The following is a 27,500-nucleotide window of genomic DNA, read 5'->3' as shown; positions in this document are numbered from 1 at the left end:
TTTATGTAGTTGAAAGAGTGTCTGGATTTCCACCTGTCTGTTTATTGCGAGTCAAGGCAGCTGCTTTCATTCATTCATTGAACGTGCGCTGTGCTGTAAATACATGGAAACCTTATTGCGTAGCCAAGTAGCCTAAATGGAGTTCATTTTTAATTTTGCCTGATTTACTTTTTATTAAATTCGTAGGCTGGAATGCCTCGCGGCAACAATTGTGTTTAAATGTATACTGCTTCAGCCTTTGGCAAGCTACTCAGAAGGGGGCGGCAAGCGACTGGTTGCTTGAGAGCAACGTGTTGGAGACCCATGGTGTAGGACAACGACTTTTCATTGGCAACAGTATTAAACCAACCAACAATATAAAATATTAAGAAGAGCTCTTTTATTTCATTGAGTTAAATCGAAACAATGTATTCTAGTGCTCATGGACTGATAGCCCTACTGGTAGGCAATATTACTCCGGCTTGCATTTGGGGGTAGGCCTTTATTTGTCCGAATCGACCACACCCCCGGCTATTATCCGAGGCCTGACTTCAAATAGAATCCCGGACACAATTTGAGGATTTACGGTATTATCATTTGTGTCCTAATCCATTAAGCGTCATCAACAAGCGTAAAAACAACCGTTTGTCGCCTAAATACTGTACATACACACCACAAAAAGTGACTGTCTTAACAAGCGCTTTAGTCTTGTAATAAATATGTAGTCTAAAATATTTTTTGTTTCTCAAGTAAATGGTAAATGGTTAGCATTTAGATAGTGCCTCTATCCAAAGAGCTGTACAATTGATGCTTCTCATTCACCAATTCACACACACACTCACACAACAACAGCAATAGGCTACCATGCAGGGCACCAACCAGCTCGTCAGGAGCAATTGGGGTTAGGAGTCTTGCTCAGGGACACTTTGACACACCCAGGGCGGGATTGAACCGGCAACCCTCAAACTGCCAGACAACCGCTCCTGTTTTAAGTGTTTTATTACATTAAGAGAACACACTCTCATATAGGGAGATAAGTATACTGTATATCTGCCAGGAGGGATCTGGTTCTCCTTGACATTTCCCAGAGTTGGCCAGAAGCTCCTTTATTTGTTGGAGGGGCAGAGTCTATTTGCATTGATGTCTCTCCATCAATAAAAAAAGGAGCGTAGTTTACCTGGCTGCTGTACTGTATCCACACTCTTGCACAGGTTTATATGGCTCCTCTATCTGATGGAAATGTACAGCGTTGCTCTGTTTGGTAAGTGCGGGTCACAGGAGACAAAGGACTGTTCATCCGTGGAGTGTCTTAAGTGTGTTCAGTGGCTCAGCGTTGCTTCTCCAGCCCAGGGGAGTGGAGGATACAAGCTGCCCCAGCGCCGCAGGCCCCTGGGGTCTAAGAATTGTCTTATTCCATTGGCAAATCTTGAGATAATATTTGCTTGACAGGTGAAATTTTATTTTTCCATTGGCAAATGTCAGAATGTCAACATAGGACTAAGATGTGGGCTATGTTTCGGTTTTTACAGCGCCGCACCTGGATAAACACACATGGTGGAGGTCTATGACTTCCAGACGGGGGTTTCAGTGGTTAACTCCGTGCAGGGACGGAGACAACAGCACAACGGAGAGCATCTGCTATAGGGGCAGAGGAGCCCTGACACATTAATCACACCCCCCCCCCCCCCCCCCCCGCCACCCATTCTCATTCTCATTCTCATAACGGGCCACACCGGACAGCCGTACGCCAGACAGGTGCATCGTGGGCCAGAGCGGAGTGTCGCAGGCCTCCCGCTGGACAGGCGTAGGGAGCCGGGCGCGGGAACGGCTGATCATCATAATACCGACCGGCCGCGGTTAATTATTAACGGCGTTAGCAGCGCTCGCTCCTGTGGGCGGCCTCGTGTGTCGAGGGCCACTCAGACGCTCTCAGACTGCGCCGTACATTATGTAAGTCATCAGGCTCTAAGCGTCCCCAACGCACGCGCACGCATTACTGGGACACAATCAATGCTGCATCTGGAGCTCTCAGGAGGAAGGGCTATATTTAGCAGGGAAATAATCAGGGCCCGCTGCAGTAAGCCCGTCGGTCGGTGAGAACGCCATTATTTATCCTTACATTACGAGATGGGATGGCTGCGGCTGTTCATGCAGACACACACACACACACACACACACACATGCAGGCATGCACGCACATGCGCAGGCGCACACACACGCGCACGCACGCTGCTCTCAGCACACGTGGACGCACACACACACGCGCGCACGCACGTACGATGGTCTTAGCACACGTGGACACGCACACACACACGCGCACGTACGATGGTCTTAGCACACGTGGACACGGACACACACACGCGCACGTACGATGGTCTTAGCACACGTGGACACGCACACACACACGCGCACGTACGATGGTCTTAGCACACGTGGACACACACACGCACGCACACACACGCGCGCACGCACGTACGATGGTCCTAGCACACGTGGACGCACACACGCACACACACTAGTCTCAGCAAACACACTCGCACACACATTGGCCTTTTCCAAATACCTGACATAAGATCGGCAACATCCCTGTCCGGTGCAAATACAGACGTCTGAGTGTTTAATATACAAATAAGGAAAAAAAATCCTGCACAGAAATGTACACACCGTTCAGTGCAATGCATACAACAGCACACACAACTGTCACCGACATCTTGGGCTCAGTCGGCAAGGACAGAGAAGCCCGGTAGACGCTTTGAGGAGGAAGCTGTCAGAAACCATCCCTCTTATGCCGGTCTTCCTGACAAATCGGCCGTATTTTTACACACATCTGTGTTTCCCCGCAGCGGGGCACTCAGTTAAACCTCTTTGTGAATACCGTCTCATTTGTACAGCCCAGGTGACACAACGGCTGCATATACTGCTGACACAATCGTTCCAGCATCTGCGCGCAACATCAATACGGGAGCCATTACAATCTGAGTGCTTTCAGCCTCCGACGAGCTAACGAAGACTAGCCAAGACGAAGATCAATCCTGCTCCCGACCGCAGCGAACAATCACAACCCGAAATTAAGCGTGAAGGCTGAGCACAGGTCAGGGGTCAGCGGGCATTACGTTAAGATAAGACAAGATATACCGTATTGAACCCCGCGGGGTAATTTGTCCGCTGCATTTGACACATCTTCGTTACTTAGGAGCAGTGGGCAGCCACAGTGCAGCACCCAGGGACCAACTGCAGTTCTGAGGCCAGTGCCTCGGTCGAGAGGCAACAGGAGGTATGTACCTAACCTAACATGCATGTGTTTGAGTGTGGGAGGAAACCAGAGGACCCAGAGTAAACCCACAGGAATATTAGGGGAATATGCAAACTCCCCACAGAGAGGATCCTGGCTGGCCAGGACTCGAACCCAGAACCTTCTTCTTGCGAGGCAACAGTGCTAACCACTACGCCCCAGTGCCGCCCAGAAAAGAGAAAGGCCACAAGAGCGGTCTCTAATGTCAGACACATTAGCAGCAAAAGATGGTATTACGGCCCTTAATCATGTTCCTCTCAGAGTTAAAGAGATGAGTAAAATTGGACTGTTGAAAGCACTTGGCAGCAGAAGAGAGCAGTGGTGGAAATTGGTTACCGTGACCCCGACACTGACACTGACGTCATGTTTGGTTCACACAGAATTATTCATGAAATAGCTTAGCCAAACGTGCTGGAGTAGGCCTGTTTGAAACCAGGCTCTACACTGAGAATTTGGGCAGAACACAGATGAGCTGAATACCTATTCTGTTTCCACTCCATTCTTGTTATTTAATATACTTTGTCTCCGCATGTTTTCAGCAAAGTAAAGCAGTTGGGTGTAGGGGACCGAGATCTGCACACTTTGCATGGGTGGCCATTTTGTGATAATTTGTTCAATTGAGACATTTTGTAACAGCCGTGGATATGAAGTGAAGTACCAGCAGAGCAGAGGTTCATGGGAAATAAGGGAGGGGGTGGGGTGGAGGGGGGTCTCACCTCAGCGATGAACACCACGATGACACAGTCTTCCTTCTCGGCCGGACTCAGCTCCGACACCAGGGAGCTGAGAGTGTCAGTCAGGTACGTGTGCACCTCCCTCTTCACGCTGGGCACGCCCATTACTATCGACACTGCAAGAGGAAGACACGCCCACCACAATGCATGCTGGAATAGACACACCCATCAGCATCAGCAATAATAAAAATCAAAATGAAATAAAATGAAATAAAATTCTGGAAAATTATATTATAAAATACTTTTGTCAAAAGGAGGGCAAGGGAGAGAATAAAAGAGAGAGAGAGAGAGAGAAAGATGTGGAGAAAGCGTGAGAGAAAAGTAGAGAGAGCGAGAACCGGGGAGAGGAAGCGCAGGAGCGGAGCCGGATCGATACACGCGTTTTGTGGGGAAATGGCCGCAGATGACCGTCGATACTTCACGCGCCTTCATCGGACATCTGTGTCCCTGGTGGGCGTGTGTTTTAGTGCGGCCATAAAACTGAGTCCAATTACCGCGGCGCGGACCGGGCCGGGCTGAACCGCGCGGCTCTCCCGGAGCGCAGTGCAGGGCCCCGGCGCCGGCGCCGTAATCAATTCACACGGCCCCGGCCGCCTCCGCTAAATCTCGTTATGGAGCAACTGCCCCGGTGAGATATCGCTTCATTAGAAAGGCCCGCTCCGTCTAGCGCTCCCCGGACGGCACCGCTCTTAAAGGAACACGCCCCCGGGGAGCCGACGGGGCCCGAAACCGGGGCCCGCTCCGCCGCTGATCGCAAGCGGGGCATTGTGGGACAGAGCGTCTGGGCCTCCGACCGCGGGGCGGAAGGAACAGAAGGTGGAAAAAGGCTCCGTCCCTACAGCTGTCTGCGATGTAAAGGTCTCTCTCGTTTATCAATGTGGCGAGAGACAGAGTGCCCCCCCCCCCCTTTCCCAGCATGCAACGCGCTCGCAGAAGCTAAGAGAAAGGGAAGGGGGGGGGGGGGGCAGCAGAGATGGGAGGGAGGGGGAGAGGGAGAGAGCGAGGGAGAGAGGGAGGGAGAGAGGGAGGAAGGGATGGAGAGAGGGAGGGATGGAGAGAGGGAGGGAGGGAGGGGGAGAACGGAGCAGAGAGGAGGCCCAGCAGGGCAGGCTCAGAGAGGGTTTGTGGAAACGCAGTCTCACCCCCCGTCCGGCCCTGTCCCACGTGCACAGCGGGCTGCAGGCTGCTCTCCTTGGCCAGCAGGTGAGGCAGGTGGTGGAAGATGCTGGGCAGCTGCAGAACATTCTTACTGGAGGTCACGTTCCACAGCTTCAGTTTGGTCTCGTCTGCAACACACAAACACACATAGGGTCGAGGGTCAAGGGTCAGAGGTCGGCCTCAAGATTTCAACCGCAGGTTATAAGACGAGGAGAGTCCATTTTGAGCTAGACTCAATAGCAGTGTTTTCTATTAGGAGATTCAGACGGGGGAAACAAAGAGCTCTATTTTCAGAAAGCCACGATGAAGGCAGAGTGGTGAACAGTGGGAGTGGGGATCTGAAGATGGAAGACGCTGTGCTAAAACGAGCGACTTGTCTTTCATCATTTCTGAAGCTTGCGTGTTTGCATAAACCCATCTGACCAAAAACTACAGGCAGGAATCTGCTTTCAAGAACCAAATTTGACATTTTCCCGTACAAACCACCCCATGCTGCCAGTTAAACAGGGGGAAAAAGCACAAGCTAAACACGGCCGGCACAATAAACCCCGAGGAATCATTAATCCACATTTACGCGGGAGTGAATACAGGACGCTCCCAGGATCGCAAAGTCACCGGGGACGACGAGGATGAGAGCAGAGAGAGAGCGGAATTAAAACGGACGAAACAGGCCCGCAGACCTCTCATCGTGTACAGTACAGACACTGGGGCTGTCACTCAAACCCCCGGCCAGGCTCCAGAGCTAGCCAACGCTCAATGGCCCATAAACAATGACATCATCCCGCAGCCACGCGTGTGACAGCTAATCTCAGAATGGCAGGGAGTCACCCCCCCCCTACCCTACCCCCACCTCCCCTATCCACCCCCCGATCTGGCTACGGGGGAATGTTGTGGAAACGGCTGAACGCAGATCAGTCATCCGGTGAAATGTAACTGTACAGCCTCAGACGGTCGTGCCGGATGCATTCCTCCCGCGTGACGGCGACAGGTCGGCCTACTTTAGCCCCCCGGGGGCCTGCGGCGCCGGGGCAGCTTGTATCCTCCACTCCCCTGGGCTGGAGAAGCAACGCTGAGCCACTGAACACACTTAAGACACTCCGCGGATGAACAGCCCTTTGTCTCCTGTGACCGGCACTTACCCAAACAGAGCGACGCTGCAGATCTCCGTCAGATAGAAGAGCCATATAAAGCCGTGTATGTGGATACAGTACAGCAGCCAGGTAAACTACGCTCCTTTTTTTTATTGATGGAGAGACGTCAATGCAAATATAGACTCTGCCCCTTCAACAAAAACAGGAGCTTCTGGCCAACTCTGGGAAATGTCAAGGAGAACCAGATCCCTCCTGGCAGATGTACAGTATACGTATCTCTCTATATGAGTGTTAGATTAACCACAATGCCCAACCATTCAGGAGACAGGGGCCCTCAAAGTTGACTCGCTTTGGATCATCCTTACCTAAGACAGAAATATCTTCTTCAACAATTAACAGTATGGTACTCTTAATATAATAAAGCTTACAAACAACATTATCCACAGTTTCATTATTTTTATATATATATAAAATGTCCTTAAACCTTCATTTGAAGAACTAATTTTTGTAACCAGAGTTTTTGCAAATTAAGGTTTAAGGGCAAAAATATATATATAATAATTTGCATATGTATTTATTTTGGACCAAATAATAAGCCATGCTATTACGCTTATATTTGACTTCTGCTGTTTTAGGTAGGTTGGGGGGGGTCCAATACGGTTGGCCATTCTTTTTAATCAGATCACATTCTAACACTCTCTCATACAGGGTGTATGAATAAGTGTGTTATTATCTAAAAGAATGTGTAATGGACAGATAGCTGCAGGTACAAAGGATGTCTCCATCCCCCAGCACAGACTGACCACATGCAGTCAACCCCTCTATGGTTCATGGTCTTCCCGACCTGACAGACCGCTCCAGGCGTGGGTTATGTTTGCACACCATGGTCTTTACCCGACAGACCGCTCCAGGTGTGGTCTATGTTCATGGTCCCTATCTGGCAGACCACTCCAGGCATGGTTTAAGTTCACGGTCCTTACCTGACAGACTGCTCCAGGTGCGGTTGATGTCCCTGAGTGCTTGCTTCTCCGCGATGGCTCTCTTGATCTCATCCAGGACCAGGTTGAGCTCTTTGGACCGTTTGAGGTTCTCCTGCTCTGCGGAGTGAAGGCGGTCCCTCAGAGCCAGAAACTCCCTCTGGTAAATATCTACCACATCACCTGCAGGGGGGGAGAGGGGGAGAGAGAGAGAGAGAGAGAGAGAGAGAGAGAGAGACAGCAAGGTCAGCTCAAACCACTTACAAATCTGCAGGTGAGCACGGTGGCGGGGCCGCAGCGGCCTGAAACGCGCTGATTGACCCAGGCCGAGGTTGAGACCCGCTACCTGTCAGGCGGCGAGCGCACGGTTGCCCGGGCGACAGCGTGGCGCTTTGATGTGCGGCGCTGAGGAGCAGGAGAGACGGGGCGGTTGACACCGGGTCGGCGGAGACGCCGTGTGGGTATAGCTCTCACCGGAGTGCGTCAGCGCGGCCCATTTTCGAGTGGCGCTTTTCAAGCAATTACCCAGCTTAACGAGCCGATCGATAACCCGGAGAGGAGGAGTGATGGGCCACGGCCGCAGGCGGGGAATCAGCTCAGCGCACAGAGCGGTGGGTCAGAGACACGGATCCAGGGCCAGCAGGTAGGCCTCTCTCTCTCTCTCTCGCTCTCTCTCTCTCTCTCTCCCTCTCATTCTGTCTCTGTCTCTTTCTTCCCATCTCTCTCTTCCCACTCGCCTCTCTCTCATTCTGTCTCTGTCTCGCTCTTTTTTTCCCCCATCCCACTCAGTCTTTCTCTCTCTCAATTCAATTCCATTCAAAATGCTTTACAGGCATGAAGTACAGCAATGTAAATCTTGCCAAAGCAGATGGAAAGCAATAAAATCTAAATAGGTATAGTAAATATGAGTATATATTATTATTATTATTACTATTATTATTATTATTATTATTAATAATGAGTGAACAGCAACACCGACAATAACAGTCTATCGCTCTCTCCTCTCTCTTTCCATCTCTGTCAGTCTCTCTCTTTCTTCCCATCTCTCTCCCTCCCTCTTTCTGCATTTCTCTCTTTCGCTCACTCTCTCACGCTCTTTCTTTTCCTCTCTCCCAGCTTGTGGGGATTACTTAGGTTTGCTTACATGAGACGCACAGAGGAGATGGGTATCAGAAGAGACTGGGAGGACAGAGGGAGGGAGTCTTCTTACATCTTTCTCTCTTCTGTCCATCCATTCTGATATCCCTCTTCTGCCCTTGCTTTTATTCTCCTTTACACCCTTCTCTCTCTCCCTCTCTCTGCTCTGCTCTGGAGTAAAACCCGGGGATTTGAGAGATGGGAATAAACTCGGCACAATGGGGATGAGACGTCACATGAAAGGATCCCAAAAAAAAAATCCCTTAAAACGTCCGGAGTCACAGCGGACTGTAAATTCCCCGCTAAAAGCCCACCAATGTCACTGCTCTGCTCCAGCTCTTCTGCTAGGTCTGACTCCTTCACTCACAAACTCACTTAACACTCACTCAATCATGCACACAAGTATTTACACTTTCTCCATGACAACTACGTTTTCACAGTCACACACTGTTTTGTCATTCAATAACCAGCCTTTTCACCTGAAACTATAATGTGTGCATCCATGAGTGTGTGTGTGTGTGTGTGTGTGTGTGTGTGTGTGTGTGAGAGAAAGAGAGAGAGTGTGTGTGTGTGTGTGTAAACCCTGGGATTATTACATAACAAGCGATAAGTTGCTCTGTTTTATTAGAATTTTGAAATAGATCAAACACAGGCGCACAAGAGTAAAACCTGTGAGGATGCAAATTCTTTTCGCTCGCTCCTGAAACAAGAGAATGACGAAACCTCAGCTCAATGCCATGGGGCTTTCGCCTTGTTCGGTGGAAAGGAAACCGGCTCTGTAACAGCTAGCAGCAGTGAACCGGGTAAAGACACATCAATGGAAACACAAAGGTATACGACAGCCAAATGTAGTCTCGCGCTGAGAGACCCTGGAAGGCTATCCCCCCCCCCATTCGGAGCATATTTACGAGCTGCAGAGGAGACAACTCTCGTGCTAAAGTGATGGGCTTCTAACCACATACAGGAAAGCAGATATACACTCTGAGCAGTACCGCACAGTTTCACAAAATCCCTCCATTTCCACTGAGTCCTACCTCTGTGAAACACCCCCACACACATTCAAAGGCATACACACATAAATACACAGACAGACAGACACACAAACACACACACACACACACACATGCACAGGCGCACACACACACACACACACACACACACAGACACACACACATGCACAGGCACACACATACACACACACGCTGTCTCACTACCATCGATGCCAGAGAGAGAAGCATATGTGGATTAAAACCCTTTCAAACACCCACTAAGAGGACATCAACATCCCCGGGTCAATACTGAGTATGTAACCCCTGTCTGAGCTTTGACGGCTGTACAAATGCATAGATTATGTTTGATAATTAATAATAAATGGAAGCCGTGTTAGAGTCTGGGCTATCTCTCTAGGTCAGAGCCTGCCCTGATTTCCATGGAACAGAGTGGACTGGAACATAAGCACACTCTGTGGACAGCACACCAGTATACCACAGGGTCCATACTCTTACACGACTCCCACAACATTCCTGGAGCAGATTACTGCCCAGTCACAGTCCAAACATCACCTCCAAAAACTGTAAAACATCTTCTCCCTCATAAAGACAACATATGATGTTTATCACTGGACATTTTGCTTCAGCCCGTGAATTGGGAGCCCAGGCAGTTTCAAATGGCCTGTGTAGTCTTACTTAAAACCTTCGGCCAGGGAAGCCGTGTCCTTTTAGAACGCGATGCACTTCAAAGCCGCATTACATCATGGCAAGTGTGTGTGTGAGTGTGAGTGAGTGTGTGTGTGTGTATCGGACTGAGCCACTTCCTGTTACATATTTGATTAGATTTCGCAGAAGCGCTCTCAGAAGCAGACCCGGCGGGGATTAGGAGCAGTGGCCTGTTTATCCCTGCAGCAACTTGGCCGATCGGCTCGCGCGGATAACACCCTCGGCCTCACGGCCGGGCGGACGGGCCAGCCACGTGGCGGGGACACGGTCGTCAGGGCGACGCGGGCTCACCCCGTGAGGACGAACAGAGGCGTGGCTAACCCGGTCTGGAGTGGCGTAGGGAGAGAGTGCAAGAGAACGGGACCGAATCCAGGCCCTGAACAGAACCAAACCTGAGCCTGGGAAAAGAACCGGCTCCCAGAGAGAGAGGAGAACTCTGTCTTGCTGAAAAAAATTAAAAACAGCTAGGTTTTGAAACAGTTGACCTGTTCAGGCCAGCTCCATATTCGACATGGTTTGACCAGCTGAAGCTATATTTTGAAACAGCTGGTAGTTGGTATTTCAAGCTGGTCATAGCTGGATTTCACACCAGGGAGCTGGATTTTGTACCCAGCAGGATCTGTCCTGCCCGGGCTAGCATTACTCTATCAGACCCCCACCTCAACCTCCCGATGACAGGGCAGCTCTCAAAAACACCAAGCGTCTGAGAGCTGTTAACTGCCTGCGTCATCGGGTGAATTTTTATTTGTGAAATAAATTAGCATTCATAAAGCTCTGCAGGGCTACCAGTTGAGAGATACCAGTTCAACAGGCCTCCTCCTTGTAGACAGGCACCTTGTAAATCACAGCAACCACACCTATGCCCGACAACTGATCCATGTTTAACCAAACTAACAAACTAATCTGTGACTACTTAACCAACCGCACCAAAAATGACAGCCTTCAGCTAATTTACTACGTTTTAAATATTTTGGCATTTTGAAGATGTTCTTATTCAGAGCCAATCTTACACAGCTTACATTCATCACATACAATGTGTTTATACAGCTAGATGTTCAGGAACTGAAGAGGTTCAGCCGAAGCACCATGCACAGTGCTCCATCATTTAATCAAACCGACAGCAATCGAACCAACAACAACGTGGCATACAAGTCCTCACTGCTATGCTACACTGTTGCCATAACGACACACCAGACTCAAATCTACAGTACTGGAGGCTAGTTCTTCGATCACGGAGAAGCTAGCTAGCCGAGTAATGGAAAAATCCATTCTCTTGTTAGCACCGAGAAAAGTCTGCCAGTGGATAGCAAAGCAAAAACCAACCTTCTTTGTCAGTGAATTACATCATGTATGGACCTTCAATCTGACAAGTTACTTTATGCAGCCAGTGGTTGTTATACGTGTGACCTAACAATTTTCTCAATATAATTCATTCTTATTTCAGTGATTTTTTTATTGTAACGTCGCTTCTCCCAGTCATGACGCCAGACTGCACTGGCTCCACAGTAGACTTGTTAGGGCCGGTCAAGAATATAGTCTGTACGCATTTATAACGTGTCGCCTTCTTTGGTTTGCGGCTAATATAGTTAACTTGGACTGCTTTAGGGATTCTCGTTAGTTTCTAATGAGATGCTGTTGGCTAAGATGGGTACTAGGGTCTACGTTTTCGGGTTGAGGAGGGAGGTGGGGTGAGTCAGTCCAAACCGCGCCCATACGATCTTGATTGTTTTCAATACAGATTTTATGCCCGACTTGAAATATGTGTTATTATAGTTATTCAGATTATTTTGAATAAATATTTGGTGGATGCGTATGGTCATTTCAACTATTTCCAGCCCCTTTAAGACTTTTCTGTTGTTCATTTTACTCAGATGAATGCTCTTATGCTCTCCTATACTGTGAATCGCTCTGGGTGAGAGCATTTGGTAAATTATTGTAATGATGCATCAATTAAGGAATTGCGTTTGTAATAAAGAGCCTTGATATACCCTATGACGTACAGTACTTAACCTGAAAAGGCTTCAACAAATACTCAACGGTATAAATTAAAATGGCACAAATGCCAGCAGGATAACTCTGAATAAGAGGTTCGGCAAAGCAAACGTCTAAATATAACGCGTCATTACATCTGACTTTTGACGCAAACCCGCACTTTTTCAATCCACTGTGAATTACTCAGACTGCGGCAGTCACAGACGGATGAGCGCGAGTACATTTGTAGTTTAGGACCGCTCTGTCTGAATTACGTCTGGTGACGCATTCGCCGCCGGTGCTTTTCGAGATCGGGATTTAAAAAAAGTTAAATTTGCAATCGCTGAGCTTTTCATTTCATCAAACCGAGTGAAGCGTTATGAAATGTTGTTAGATCGCTATCTTCTGATAACAGCGGTTCTTATTTTTTTACCACAATGGCCTTTTCACTGGAAGTAAGAATCTTTTAAAACGCAGTTCTGAAATTGTGTTTATGCGCAGGAAATAATACAAACACAAAGATAAGATGTCCTTGCAAGAAATGTAGAATTGAATATTTGCCCGGTTCCGCAGTTTTCAAAGTCCATCAGAAGAATCTCTGACTCAGCTTTGCGGTACGGTGTCCATGATTCCACTACATCCACCAAAACAGACTGGACCCAGTTTGCACAGAGAAGCTTTTCTCTGACGTCATTCAAACAGATGAACGTTAATATAAAAAATGTAAATTCTTGACAGGCTATAACTCACTTATCGGCAGTTACCCACTGTAAATGAAGAGGCCAGTAAAACAGCCTTTTTGAGAGCCGTGAGGTGGAAGTACGGTACAATGAGTAGCAGCCTGTAATGCAGCAGCTGTGTGTTTAGTTGTTAAAAATGGAGCACAACCGTTGCACACTAGCGCAAGGCACTTAACCTTTACTCCTACGGTAAAATAACCAAGTATAATACAAAAATAAATATACAAATTAATTCTATGTAAAAAAAGAAAAAAGTTCCCTTTTTTAGGCTGTGGATAAAAGCATCTGCTAAAATGAAATGTCAATATAGGGTCAGCCACCCCCCACGCCCCATCTTCATTCTGTTTACTGACCCCCTGACCCTGCACTGCAATGTCCACATCGAAAGGTAACCCCCCCCCCAAAGCTCCATGCCCTGCTCTGCTGCTGGCTACCATGACCTCCAGATGCCCTGCTAACGGTTTCCAGACTTTCTGACCACAGGTCCACAGGCCTGACCGAGGGGTCAGCGATCTCCAGGCCAGCGCATTCCACACCTGCTGATACCAGGAGTACCAGCTCCGGTCAGGAGCAGGCGCAGGCGAACAGCCAACTGCAGGTGGCTGCACTCGAAAACAGGCCCGGGGGTGCCTAAGGGAGGGGGTGTTACCCACGGCTCCGACACGTGGGGGTTGCAGGATCCTGTTCAAGCAGAGGCGGCTGTCCGATCTCATCCTTTGGATCCGACAGCCTCGTAAATCTGCCGCTCAAGTTTCGCCGTGAGTGAAGACGGAAAAAGATCGGGCTGAGAAGCTTGGGGGTGAAATCCGGTCTGCGGAGGATCAGCTGCACCCCTCCACTCACCCTTCTCAGGATAGGGCGAAAGGGTGCCAGCAGAACGCAAACACACTGAAATCCTAACCTCAACAAGCATGGGACTGAAGACCTGGCAACCCCCAAGCAGAATGCACTTGGACTTGCAACATGGCAGCACGTGAAAGATACACCAGTAATTACAAGTACATGCACTAGCAACGATGGTACAGCCTACTCACACATTTCAAGTACTACACTGATGTCACCGTACAAGTACTTGTTCGTTTCTGAGCAATCCTGTGAACTAAATGAAGGCAATATAACACTGATCAAAAGCCTTTCCGAAGCAAATGATTACATTACATTACATAATTGGCATTTGGCAGATGCTCTTATCCAGAGCGACGTACAGTTGATTAGACGAAGCAGGAGACAATCCTCCCCTGGAGCATTGCAGGGTTAAGGGCCTTGCTCAAGGGCCTAACGGCTGTGCGGATCTTATTGTGGCTACACCGGGATTAGTCGTTTACCCTAACCACTACGCTACAGGCCGCCCTATGATCATCAGATAACATTCAAATGTAATCAAATATTTTTAAATATACACGTAAAATGCATTCATCCCTCAAGATACATCACAAGCAAGACCCGGGCTGTATCCCGGGGACATATTTGAAAAGCAAACGCCAAAACGTATTAAGGCATATTCTCAGGCTCGGTGATGCGTGCGAACGCTTCTGCACAGATCATAAATTATAGTATGTGAGAAGGCAGCTGCTTTACTATGCACGCTACTGTAAGTTGATATGGGGGGGGGGAGAGGCTAAAATAACCTAATCTAAAACAAAGCTGAAGTTATTAATGAATATTTCTCACTTCTCATTTCACACTCAGACTATTAGTTTAGGGGAAAACCGCAGATGTTCTACCACTTTCTTTGCAGGCATATTATAGACAAGGAGGTTTATATGACTGCCTAACGCACAGCGTTTTATCTCCGCACTCCCAAAGTCATTTCCGAGATGGCAAGATCCTCCGAGGGTTGGCACAGTTTCAGACAGCTAATCACATTTGTTGTATTGAATTCCCTCGAGCTCTCCCTTGCAGGGGGGGGCAGAAGGGTGGTCGGGCATTTTTAGAACTTAAGGGCCACAGTCTTCGGCGTCTTGCTGCAATGATAGCACCACAGCACTTGCCCGTTAATGTATTCTGCAGTAGTCACAATACTTGTGTCAAGATTTAGTACATATAGAACAAACTAACTCTGAGCCAGTGACGGGTTTCACCCTTTTATCATGCGAATCCCTGTCAAGTGAACTAGCAGCACACCCTTATGCTCAGATGTTCCAGATGAGCCGCAGTCATTGGTGGTAGAGAGTCCCTCTTTCTCATCACTTTAAATGATTGCGTATACATTTTAGGCATTTAGCCGATGTTCTTATCTAGAGAAGCTTACAATTAGTGATTGATTGAACAGATTCCAGCTTAAATAAAGCCAACCCATTGGAAGCTGATTCCTTTTAATTTGATTGCATCTAATGCGACGGCCTTACCTTTGTGAATTTCACATTAAATCACTCAGATAGCAACAAAAACCGAGTGAAATTAAAAGCCTCCATCTCATCTCTTTTTGTTGTTGATATTGCAACTTTGGAAAATACCACAATCTCGGTTATTGATAGAATCTCCCATTAGGTATTGCCCACAAAGGTACTGATGTTACTACAGACCGGACCTGGGTCAAATACATTCTCAATAGAGATTAAAAAACTGTTCTATGCTTAACTGAGCTTGTCTGGTGCATTGGAACATATGAACTACTCTCAGAAACTCTAAACCCCCTCCTCTTGATTGGCTCAATTGCACCAGGCAAGACCAACAGAGCACAGAAAAGTATAGCACGAATACAAAATAATCAAGGTTGGTGCCCTGCATGGCAGCCAATCGCCGTTGGTGTGCGAGTGTGTGTATGAATGAGTGAATGAGAAGCATTAATTGTACAGCGCTTTGGACAAAGGTGCTACATACATGTTTGACCCAGGTGAGCAACAGACAGGAGCAGCAAGTACAACTAACATTGACAAGACATGAAAACGTAATAATGCCCAGGATCCAGCGTAAGTTTTACGTTCCTCAGGCTCATCTATGGACATTAGTCGCAGTGTGAACAACGAATAAACCTCACTTCAGAGGAGCGACTTCCGCCAACCGTTTGGAGCGCAATCCTATCGCAGACTTACCGGGATTGCTGCGGCTTTATCCAGTCTTATCCGGTCTTATCCAATCTACCGCGGTATTATTGGGTCTTATCATAAAGAGGCAGGCCAACTCTCGCTGCCCTTCTGCCCTTGATAAACAGCCGTGAGCCAGGCCATCAGACGGGCGTATTAACCCCCCCGCCTGAGGCGAGCGGCGCCAGAGCTACTCTCCACCTGCAGCCGTACAGCAGAGTCTCAGCGACCCTCATCACCTCCTTCAGATCTGCGCAAAGTGACATTTAACAGAGCTGACTTTCTCCACATCAAACGCGCGCGAAAGACAGGAGGCCGTCTGCGACCGTTCCGGGTTTAAAGGGATTACCGCGCCTCGAATAATACACTAGCGTGGAATTTCGGGCTAATAACTAGCTCCGTGAAAAAATAGAGAAATAGACAAACCCCGATAAGTGTTTTGAAATAGGCCGACTGTAAGCTTTTTAGCCCTTTTCACTGTATCTCAGTAAAAAGGCTTGGTCATAGAGATGGTACTGCCTTAGTAGGGTCGAGACAGTGTAAATTGTAGACCTGTAATACACAGTGTAAACGGCTTTATTTTTCGGGCCAAGATTCTTTGGCCCTGGGACAAAATAATGTACTACTCCAGATTTCTGGCCCAGAATGCAACATTCTCGCACCCTCACCATATCTGCCCTTGAGCCCGGTACAGTCATACACACGCTAAACAACTCCACCCCTCAAACCAACACACCCCCACCCAATACACACACACACACACACACAGTTTGAGAAGACTGCCCCTTGACCCAGGGCAGTAGTACTTCTGGGCTTCGTTTCAATTAAATCGCAAAAGCCGCTGTGAAAATGTTATTTTCCGTAGTGAAAAAACACAACTGCATTTCTGCATGAATTAAGGAAGGACCTGCTCTCCCTACAAGCTTACTGTAAACCCTTCTAGATCCAGCGATTTGCATACATTAAAAAAAAGCCAGCTTGCCTTGAAAGCTTACAACATGTGCACAATTAGAAAGTAGTTTGTCGGTTTTTTCCCCAGTACCCATGCAGGTCTGAACACACATCCAGAATGCACCCCCAAGAAGGTAAAACCCGACTCCTTCCACCTATCCCTGTTCCCCCTAACTGCGTTTTAAAACAATCCTGAATCCCTCACTAATTTGGGGCAGCACGGGGGTGCAGTGGATAGCACTGGGACCGCAAAGCAAGAAGGTCCATGGTTCAATTCCTAGCTGGGGCCTTTCTGTGTGGATTTTCCCCCCGTGTCCACATGGGTTTTCCTCCGGGTACTCCAGTTTCCTCCCACAACCCAAAGGCCTGCATTAGGCTATTCGGGTGGGGATTAACAGGACATTGGTCGAAAAGAGCAAGCATGCTCAGCCAACCTACCCTGTATGAATGGAGGTTAATAACAATCCCGGCCCAGTCAAAAAAAAATAATGCATGCATTTGGCAATATTCCTGATTAATCTAATACTCCTCCAGGGTGATATACATAGTTTTGCATGGTAAATCCTGAGGCCATTCAGGTTTGGAACCTTGCCAAAGCGTACAACGGCAGAGCCTTTACCTGCTAATAACACCTTCATCCTCTGGGTTAAGCCAGCAACCTAACCTTTATCCCACTCCGCCTGGCTGTGGTGAAGACACCAGGCGTGTTGTCTGCAGTATCCGGCGTGTTTGCCGAGGAGGAGCACAGGGAGATCAATGGAGATGCGCTAACAAGCTATGTGTCGAGCAGCGGGGGATTGGCGGGAATAATTAGCGAAGCCGTCTCTCTGTCACAGCGAGGGGTACAAAGCCTTTTTTGATCAAAGCCTCCCCCCCCCGCCATCAAAGGGGGATGAATTGATTCCGGATCTCCTGAATCTCCGAGCCTCACCTTGGCTCGGAAGGCGTTCCCTGCGTGGTCCCGGAATAATGAGCGTGGGCGGCTCGGGGCTCCTTGATAACCGAACGAGGCGAAAGCGCAGAGGCAGGCTACACATCGAGAGGAGATTCACTTTAGCAGGGCGCTTGTCCAAGTCTGCACCTGCGTATGCTGGACATGCCAAAACCAGAGTAAGTAAGGATTGTGTGTGCTTGTGTGGGTCGGTGTGGGGGGGAAGGGTGGTTGTACAAAAGCTAAGCAAGGTAGACCATGCCAAGGCGGGGTTCTGAGGGCACCAAACAGGCTTCCGGATGTAAATATTCACAGCTGGACCCACACACTGACGCGCCACACCCGAGAGAGAAGCAGGCAGCACCGAGCAGCAGACGCGGTGCGACGTGGCCAAGACATCGTGTAGATATCACCGTTATAGTGCTCCCCGACATCTGCTAGGACAGAGGCGGCCATCTTGTTGCGCGGTGTCAAGGCGCGCCGGCATTTCCGCCTCGTTCTCCCTCCATCGGATTGTGTCCGTGACCCGCGGACCGCGCAGAGACGCGGGGGGGATGATTCACCCGTAACGCGATGCGCCCGGAAGAGGGCCGTGCGCACGCGATCCGTCACCGCTCCGAAGTCGCCCGCCACTAACGGGAACCGGAGAACGGTAATGCGATTCGCATCGATTCAGAAGGCATCTCCTCTCCCAGTCTGCCCGCGATGGCGGACCTGATATAAACAGCAATAAGGAGGCCATTACGGGCACTTACACCCGGCAAAGTGCGCAGAGCTGAAGGGCCAGAGATGCCCCACAGTGCAGCTACCAGCACCATCCCCGCATCAGCTCTGGCCAAGAAATCATGGGGCTAAATCAATGGGGCTTGCTTAGCCTCTGGAATTAGATTATGGTCTGATCTAGAGAGCTGTCCTACAGGTGAAGCAGGCACAGACTGCCAAATGTGTGGAGTTACAGAACCAAGACAGGGCAGAGGTACAGAACCCAGACAGGGTAGAGGTACAGAACCCAGACAGGGTAGAGGTGTAGAACCCAGACAGGGTAGAGGTGTAGAACCCAGACAGGGTAGAGGTACGGAACCCAGACACGGTAGAGGTGTAGAACCCAGACAGGGTAGAGGTGTAGAACCCAGACAGGGCAGAGGCACGGAACCCAGACAGGCCAGAGGTACGGAACCCAGACAGGGTGAAGTACGGAACCCAGACAAGGCAGAGGTACGGAACCCAGACAAGGTGGCGGTGCAGGAAGTCTGGAGAAGAACACTGGGGGAGGTGGATGCTTGCTGCTTGAGCTCCATATTCCATCTATATTGCAGGCTTAACTGAAAGCTAATAGGGCGGGGGTGGGGGGTTGGGGTCTCTGCTGGCTGAGGTGGCAGGAGGGGGAGGTGAGCTGGACAGGACTGGACTGGCAGCGAAAGTTCCAGTGAAATGTGGAAATGAAATTGGAGAGGGGAGGAAACGAGCAGTGCTGAGCTGGGCGACAGGCGGAAGGGAAGCAGGCGGCAGGGGGCGGGGGGGGGTTTACGAGAGGGCAGCAGCGCGTGCGTCCACAGCCCGGCTTGTTCCGGTGCCTTCCGCCCCGGGCCCCACAGCACAGAGCAGATTACGGCGACAGACTTCCGAGCGGCGTTTTTTTTAACCGCTCGCCATCCCTGAAGGAAACGGTAATAATCATTTTTTAAAACTCCTGGAAATGAGGTGATGCAGCCCACTGCTCCCGGGCGCTCGGCTGAGAAACGCGGCTCCCCGGTGGGGAGAGGAGCGGCGGAAACTCCCCAGGCCTCCAGCTGGCCCCAGCAGCCAATTCCTGCTTAGCGTTCAGCCAGCAGCCTCCCCATACGGGCTATATATAGCCCCCCCCACCTCCCCCAGGCTCTTTCCTGGCAGCCGATCCAGCCCAAGGGCCAGTGCCTGAAACAATAATCATGAGGACCGTCTCACAAACAGCGGCATTGTGGGACATCCTCGCTGCGCGGCCTGTGTTTACGAATCGGTGGCCCGTTTGACTTTGTGACCCCCTGACCCGCGGTCCCAAACCGCCGGGCCACGGGACCACCCCGACAGGCATTGGTACCGCTGGCCCCGCCCCTCACTGTTCATTGGCCACATGCAGGTACTGGAGCTGGTCTGTGTCAGAGGTGTCCGCTGTGGACCGCAGAGCCACACTCCGCCAACAGTGTGCCAGGCCTCCTATGGAGAGAGCTGCCCTTATTCACAGAGCAGACAGGCCGGCGTTTCTCACTCGCAACACTCACACACACACTCTCTCACATACACACACCCTCACACACACACACACACACACACACACTCTCACATCTTCACTCACACACCCTCACACACACACACTCTCACATCTTCACTCACACACCCTCACTCACACACACACACACACACACACACACTCTCACATCTTCACTCACACACACACACACACACACACACACACACACACTGCAGCTGGTCCCTTAACCCCCAGAACAGAAGCCGCTGGTACAGAGGATGGGAGTGCAGTGTGAATGAGCAACAGTGTTGTATAGCGGTTAGGGATTGGCACTGCCATTGTACCCTCGAGCAAGGACTTAACCGCAACTGCCTTAGTAAAATACACAGCTGGATAAATGCATTGGGTATAAAAAGTATAATGTGTGTGTGTGTGCGCGTGTGTGTTCCAGCCATTGTGCATCAGCAGGAGAGGCTCATCCATGAAGGCAGATCACAGGAACGTGTCGGGGCGGACGGGAGGCAGAAAACGCGGTGTGACAGCGGATGTCGGAGGAGACGTTCGCCACAGAGCCTGCCGTCGCTCCGCCTCCTCCTCTCCTCTCCTCTCCTCGCTTAATCAAACATAACCCACAAATTCAAGCGGCCCGTTTCTGCTCCGGCCCGATCTCATTACCGGCTCGTCTCCCCCACCGCAACGGGAAGGCGCGTGATGGCGACCGCTCTAATTCGCCCCAAAACGGAGACCGTCTAGCTGTGGAAGGGGACGAGGGGGGGTCGGGGCGGTCCGTGGCAAGGCCATAAAAATCTCCGGCCAGGCTCAGATACACCGCAGCTATGCCGGGTTCAGTCAGGTATATTCGCAGCATCAATCCTTCGACAAACGCCGCAGTCGACAGGAAATAAACCTTCGCAAGAGGGCAGCGGCTTCCTGCTCCGGGTGGGTTCTCGTCATGAGACAGAACCGCATCACAAAGCGCTCTTTGCGAGCGGCGTCCCGCTGGGTGGGCAAGGACAGCTTTGCAACTCGGCAAAACAACAAGAGAGCGCTTGTAATTTTTCGCTGTGTATCCGAGCACGGTGCGATTCCTCCACGCGGGCGCTGATGGTACGCTTGAAGGTACCTAATTGGGCGACGGCGAATAGCGGCGCACGGGGACTCATTAGCGGAAAGTTCCAGACTTTCAGTACTACGGGGAGCGTTCCTGTTGTATCCTCAGAGAACTTAACTTGCGCTGTTCCAGGAAAATAACGCAGCTCCATTAATGCAGAGGTAACATAAAAGTTTCTGTTTTCTTCTTTGTTTTTTAATAACGCAGGATCACGTCCTCAGACAAGCAAACAAACAATGCCCCGTAACTGTTTAGAGGCGGCCCTGTTGCAACACAGCGATGTACTGCAGATGTGTGATTGGATGCAAGCTTCCCTATTAGAACAGAGTGATGTATCTGGATATATGTGATTGATTACAAGTTGCTCTATCAGAACAGTGATGCATTTTGAGATTTGTGATTAGTTGCAAGCTACCTTGTTAAAACAGTGACACATTTGGAGATGTGCGATTGGTTGTAAGCTTCTGTATTCCAGCACAGTAATGTACTTGGAAGATCCCTGGCCTTTTTTCACCTCACTGGCATTACCCTTAATGCTCTGAAATAGAAACCAGGGCCAGACACACTTATTCTCCACCCTGGGAAGTCTGCACGGATCCAGCATATTAAAAAGAGAAACAGGAGGCATTAATCCTTAGACAGGCACCCATTTACTGTTACTCCATTTCATATACAGAGCTGCACTGTCTGCTGCTTATAACAGGATAAACCATGGAAGACTACATGACCACAGGAAAAATAAATACACTGAGAAAAACTAACAATAGAGACAGGCTATCACAGGCAGATATGGCTGCCACGAGAAGACAGGATTGACTCTATGACAGTACTGCAACCACAATGCAACCACAATGCAACCACGTTCAAGCCACAATGTAACCACACTCTAACCAAAACAAAATGAGCTGAATTTTTCTAAATAAGCCTGACAATAAATATTAAACCAAGGAAAGAATTATTGTTCAAAGTTAAATTCAGACGAAGAAAAGAATCAAGCACACACCCAAAACAATGACATGTAGACTGACGGGAGTCTTAAAAGCCTGTGTGGCCTAGATATGTCTTATCTTTTCCAAAAGTAAATAATAAATGTATGATGCATAATTGCACTTTTGCCAGAATAACACAGAGCTAACAGTCATTGCCTGAGAAGCCATATCTGCTGGAGACCAAACCATCCTGTAATTACCACAATTATAGAAACACTGTTATTATGTGTTTTTTTTTTTTTTTTCACCGTATCATTATACGATTCATTTATCACCATTTTCCAGAATACCAATAATGACCTAATTCAGTCATTTAACTTCAATGCAATTATCTAGTTGACCTATGCTAAAGCTGTCATCGATTGATGTCATCAGCAAGGCCAAGGTGTACAGCACAAGTACAATTCCAATAGAGCCATTAAAAATGAATGGAAATGGACAGAGAGACAGAGAGAGAGAGAGAGAGAGAGAGAGAGAGGAAGACAGTTGGAGAGATAGAGACAGAGAGAAAGAAAAGGAGAGGGGAGAGATGGAGAGGGACAATGGAGACAGATACGGAGAGAGGAAGACAGTTGGAGAGATAGAGACAGAGAGAAAGAAAGGGAGAGGGGAGAGATGGAGAGGGACAATGGAGACAGATACGGAGAGAGAGAGAAGGGGGGATTGGAGAGAGACAGAAAGGGGGATTGGAGAGGGAGACAGAGAGAGAAGGGGAGGATTAGAGAGACAGAGACACAGAGAGAGAGGAGGGGGGATTGGAGAGACAGCGAGAGAAGGGGGGATTGGGGAGAGACAGATAGAAAGTAGGATTGGAGAGAGAGACAGATAGAGAGAAGGGGGATTGGAGAGAGAGAGAAGGGGGGATTGGAGAGAGAGAGACCAATAGAGAGAAAGTGGGATTGGAGAGAGAGACAGATATAGAGAAAGGGGGATTGACAGAGAGAAGGGGGGGTTGGAGAGAGAGACAGAGAGAAGAGGGATTAGAGAGAGAGAGAAGGGGGATTAGAGAGAGAGAGAGAAGGGGGATTAGAGAGAGAGAGATACAGAGAGAGAGAGGGGGATCGGAGAGAGAGACAGAGAGAGAGAAGGGGGATTAGGGAGAGAGACAGAGAGAAGGGGGATTGGAGAGAGAGAGACAGAGAGAGAGAAAGGGGGATCGGAGAGAGAGACAGATAGAGAAAAGGGGTTGGAGAGAGACAGAGAGAAGGGGGATTAGAGAGAGAGACAGAGAGAAGGGGGATTGGAGAGAGAGAGAGACAGAGAGAGAGAAAGGGGGATCGGAGACAGAGAGAGGGAAGGCCCTGGGATAGAGGAGCACATCGAGGCTCCTCCCTCTTTCGTCACGGGCCATAACGTCCTGGCTGATGAGCTCCGACAGCAGATAATTAAACTCTGCCGCGAGCCACGCAGCTCTTTATGAGTACCTGCTGAAGGAAGGGGAGCTCGGGCCACGCATGAAAGGAACGCCGGCCATATCATTCACAGAGTATCCTGAAGAGCCATTCAGCGTTCAGCCGGCTTAGAAACTCTGAAAGAAGGTCCCTCGTAAAGTCTCATTTACATTTCCGCGGGGCATTCGGGTTAAGGACAGCCATTTTGTCTGCGCATTAGCATCACTATGAGCTATACTCCTTTGATAGGAGAGAGATTATGTGGAGGCTGCGGAGGGACCCTCAAGGATGGGTCCGTGAGCTATAAAGACTCATTGTAATGTTCCTCGGAATTTGCTTCTCTGAACATCCCTGATCACGACTAAGGAATTTCGGGAATTCTTACATGCTCCAACTGCCAGTGCTGAGGGGTTTGGGAATCCTACACATGTCCTGGAGGAAGACGGCCAACGACAGGTCGGATTTAAATTTTCTCCAAAAAGCCACTGATAGCACGGCTCTGCTCTGAGCTCAGGCACCTTCCCAGCCAACACGCAAGACATTATCATAATGTTGCGCCAACGTTGTGACAATGTTATGACATTGATCCGTAATATTGTGGGGACATTTTGCGATCCAGCCTCTCGCAGAAACCCGGGCCCTTACAGACCCATAGACAGGAGGACCGGTAACACTGCTGCACCCGGATCAGGTGGCGCCCCCTACAGTTCGGAGCCTGGCGAGACCAGGACCTCCACACATTCATCAGACATTATTAGAACTCCACATTCGTGAGATATAACTCATTTTTTCAGCTGGATATTTACTGGATATGACTCAGGTGAAGTACCACGCTCAACGGTACGACAGCAGCGTCCTATCTGGGAATTAAACGTCTGACTTCGGAGTTCTCTAAACGTTAGGCTACACTGCTGCCCTCATCTGATCGCATCCACTCAATATTCACAGATCAGCTCTTGGAAAGCTGGGGAAAAACTTCTGGATCCTTCTCCTGCTATTGGGCTCTGATGTCTGGAATAGAGGAGAGAAACAGGCGAGAGACGTTATTTGGGCCAAGGCCTGCGATTGGTCCCACAGCGGTCCGGCATCGATTGGAGAATCGGGCACTGAAAAGCCCATGACATCATCACCACAAGCAGACCCTTCGGGAGTTACTGCAGAAGGTCAACATGAGGTCAACACCAAAATTCATAAATCAGCATAAATTTCACAGAAGCAATGACTTTTAAAACAATCTATGCAGATTATGCACAGATAAAAAAACATCAATAAGAATAAAATAAAAATTTAACCCAAAGACAAAAAAGCCACTGGAATAAAGCAGTGCTAATTAACCGAGAGAATATTGTCAAAAAATATATAATTTCTTGACAAAAAAATGGAACTAGGCAAGAAAAACGCATTTTCCCAGGGGAGGGAGCTGGCAGTGACAGTCTGTCCTTGGTTGGGACGCAGGAGAGGGGAGCGCACGCCCCAGCGGAGAGGAGGTACAGTGCAGAGGATGCTCCCAGAGGGGCACACGGGCGATATTAAATGCCTCAGGATGTGCGGTTAAAATTGAGATAATGCAAAAGCACTTTAGAGCAGACTCTGCGGAGTTATTCTACATCCTGCTCCTCACGCCCTAATGCCGGTGGCCACAGCCTGCCGGACAGGAAGAGGATCCAGTTTCACAGACCGCCACGGTCGCCAAGGTGATCCAGTTTCACAGACCGCCACGGTCGCCAAGGTGATCCAGTTTCACAGACCGCCACGGTCGCCATGGTGATCCAGTTTCACAGACCGCCACGGTCACCAAGGTGATCCAGTTTCACAGACCGCCACAGTCGCCACGGCGATCCAGTTTCACAGACCGCCACGGTCGCCAAGGCGATCCAGTTCCACAGACCGCCACGGTCGCCAAGGCGATCCAGTTTCACAGACCGCCACGGTCGCCAAGGCGATCCAGTTTCACAGACCGCCACGGTCGCCAAGGCGATCCAGTTTCACAGACCGCCACGGTCGCCACGGCGATCCAGTTTCACAGACCGCCACGGTCGCCACGGCGATCCAGTTTCACAGACCGCCACGGTCGCCATGGTGATCCAGTTTCACAGACCGCCACGGTCGCCAAGGTGCGCCCCAGCTTACGTGCGAGTCTCGCATTCGGAAAATAACCTTCAACTCAAAAAAGGAGCATAATTGTCAGACATACAGCACAAGAAACCGACGCTGGAGTACATGGTGGTGTCCATGCCCCCGGGGCAGCGTGTGGTCAGGTGACCGGCCTGTCGTGTCCATGTTTATCAACAAACAAACGCGAAGGCAGAAATGTGTGTTTAACTGTAGGTATCAAATGAAACTTGTTTTAAGAAAACAGGAGTATGAAAGAAACAACAAATGGGGGCGTATGAATAATTGATGGCGCTAATTACCAGTGACCGCATTCAACAGACAAAATGGACCGTTCAATCAATCGGTAAAAAATTTTTATCTGAAACATTGCTCAATACAAAGGAAATGTCACTGAACACTCGAGAGTGCTCTTCGCATAAACAATTCATGGTGGATTTAACTGAACGCTTTATCGGCTGAAAACATAAGCCCTGGAGTGACAATAACAGACTCGGCGGGTCGTGACAATCAGTCCCTGCCTGAATTAAGACGGAGAAATGGCCCAATAATACAAAACGAACAACTATATTAACAAGACCACTAAAGGAACCAATCGTGGTGAACATCCCCCTGCAGGCGAATTCTGAAATATTAGCCGACATTACTGAATCTAAACACATTAACTGAAATATTAGCCTACATTACAGAATCTAAACACATTTGCAGATGACCCCCCGACACACACACACACAAAAAACACAAGTCCCACAATTACGCATCTGTTCACAGCGTCTGAATCACAGGAAGGGGAAATACTAGAGCCCACGAGAACTGCCGCAGGGCCGTTTCAGATCTGGAAATTTGCATAAAAAACAAAACTTGCATGACTAAAAGCTGGCCACACAGCACGGAGAGTTTGGGAGAGTGAGAGAAACGCAAAAGGGAAAAAGAGAGACAAACAGAGAGAAGCCATTAACGGGAAAAGAACCCACAACAGCCCATTACATATTAGGCTAGCTCTGCATCTGTGAATGCGCGCATTCTGAACATCCCTCCTATCGGCGGAGAGCAACATTCTCTAAATAGAGTCGTGAACTGTAGTTCATTCTCCTCGTACGCATCCACACTCAGCACCATTTATTCCACCATTGTGCCGTCTTTCCGGGAAAGCAGGAATTCAGGCTCATAAGAAGCGGTTATGTGCATGGGAAAGCAAACGAAGGCACACTGTTTGTCTGTTCATCTGCAATTCAAATTCTGAGACTGCCAACGACGGCTGTCCACACATTAGACGGTTTTGTGATGCAGACACCGGGAGCCGAAACTGTAGCTAGTAGCGGCAAGTGGAAATAATGTCGCTGTGTCGAAAGCACTGGGTTCTGGTGGGCCGGCAAACATTAATCCTTCAAAACCGGTTAATTTTATTAAATACACGGTTGGCATAATGCCAAATCAGTTCTTGTTTGAGTGGGGGGGGGGGGGGGGGAGGGAAAGAAAACAGATTCAACACTAGTCGGCTAGTTGTGTTTGAATGGCTTCTGGCCTTGTTGATGGAATTAACAACAACAACAACAAAAAAAAAAACCCTTGTGACTTTTTTAAATGCAGAATGGACAGTTTGTCTTCCTTATCTATTTCGCTCTCTTTATTCAGACAGATAGAGATCATATCACAACACAGAACGCGCCCAGGCAGGAAGTCCAACCACAGGCGCGCGTTCAGGGGAGCGGGGGTAAGGGCTTGCAGTCAGCAGCTCAACGGACTGGGCAGCACAGTCTCCAAACTGCTCGCTATTTTTCACAAGACAGCTAATGGAATCAGCAATTTTTTTTTTTTTAAATAAATAAATAAAAAAAATAGTGGAGTGAGTGGAAAAAGAGCTGCTCAGGGCAGATTTTACAACATGCACAATTGCTGGTTCGCTTAAAACCCTCGCTAAGGACCAGTTCAACTTCAGCTCCTTTTCCCAATTACTTTTATTGAGGC

The 27,500-nt window shown here is 49.1% G+C and overlaps 1 protein-coding gene across 3 annotated transcripts in view; it reads right to left on the bottom strand.

Annotated features, from left to right (window-relative positions):
- The window catches only part of mgat4b (alpha-1,3-mannosyl-glycoprotein 4-beta-N-acetylglucosaminyltransferase B), a 107,666-nt gene that overhangs the window by 43,262 nt on the left and 36,904 nt on the right, over nt 1-27,500 (bottom strand). For all 3 annotated transcript variants that reach the window (XM_061236174.1, XM_061236173.1, XM_061236172.1), the window contains exons 3-5: nt 7,235-7,414; nt 5,148-5,291; nt 3,988-4,121 (exon numbers count right to left, since the gene is read on the bottom strand). In XM_061236174.1, coding sequence (XP_061092158.1) covers nt 3,988-4,121; nt 5,148-5,291; nt 7,235-7,414 — 458 coding nt within the window. The remainder of the gene's footprint in view (nt 1-3,987; nt 4,122-5,147; nt 5,292-7,234; nt 7,415-27,500) is intronic.

This window comes from Conger conger, chromosome 3 (genome assembly GCF_963514075.1).
Source record: "Conger conger chromosome 3, fConCon1.1, whole genome shotgun sequence".
NCBI lineage: Eukaryota > Metazoa > Chordata > Actinopteri > Anguilliformes > Congridae > Conger > Conger conger.
This window is presented reverse-complemented; position numbering and strand designations above follow the sequence as displayed.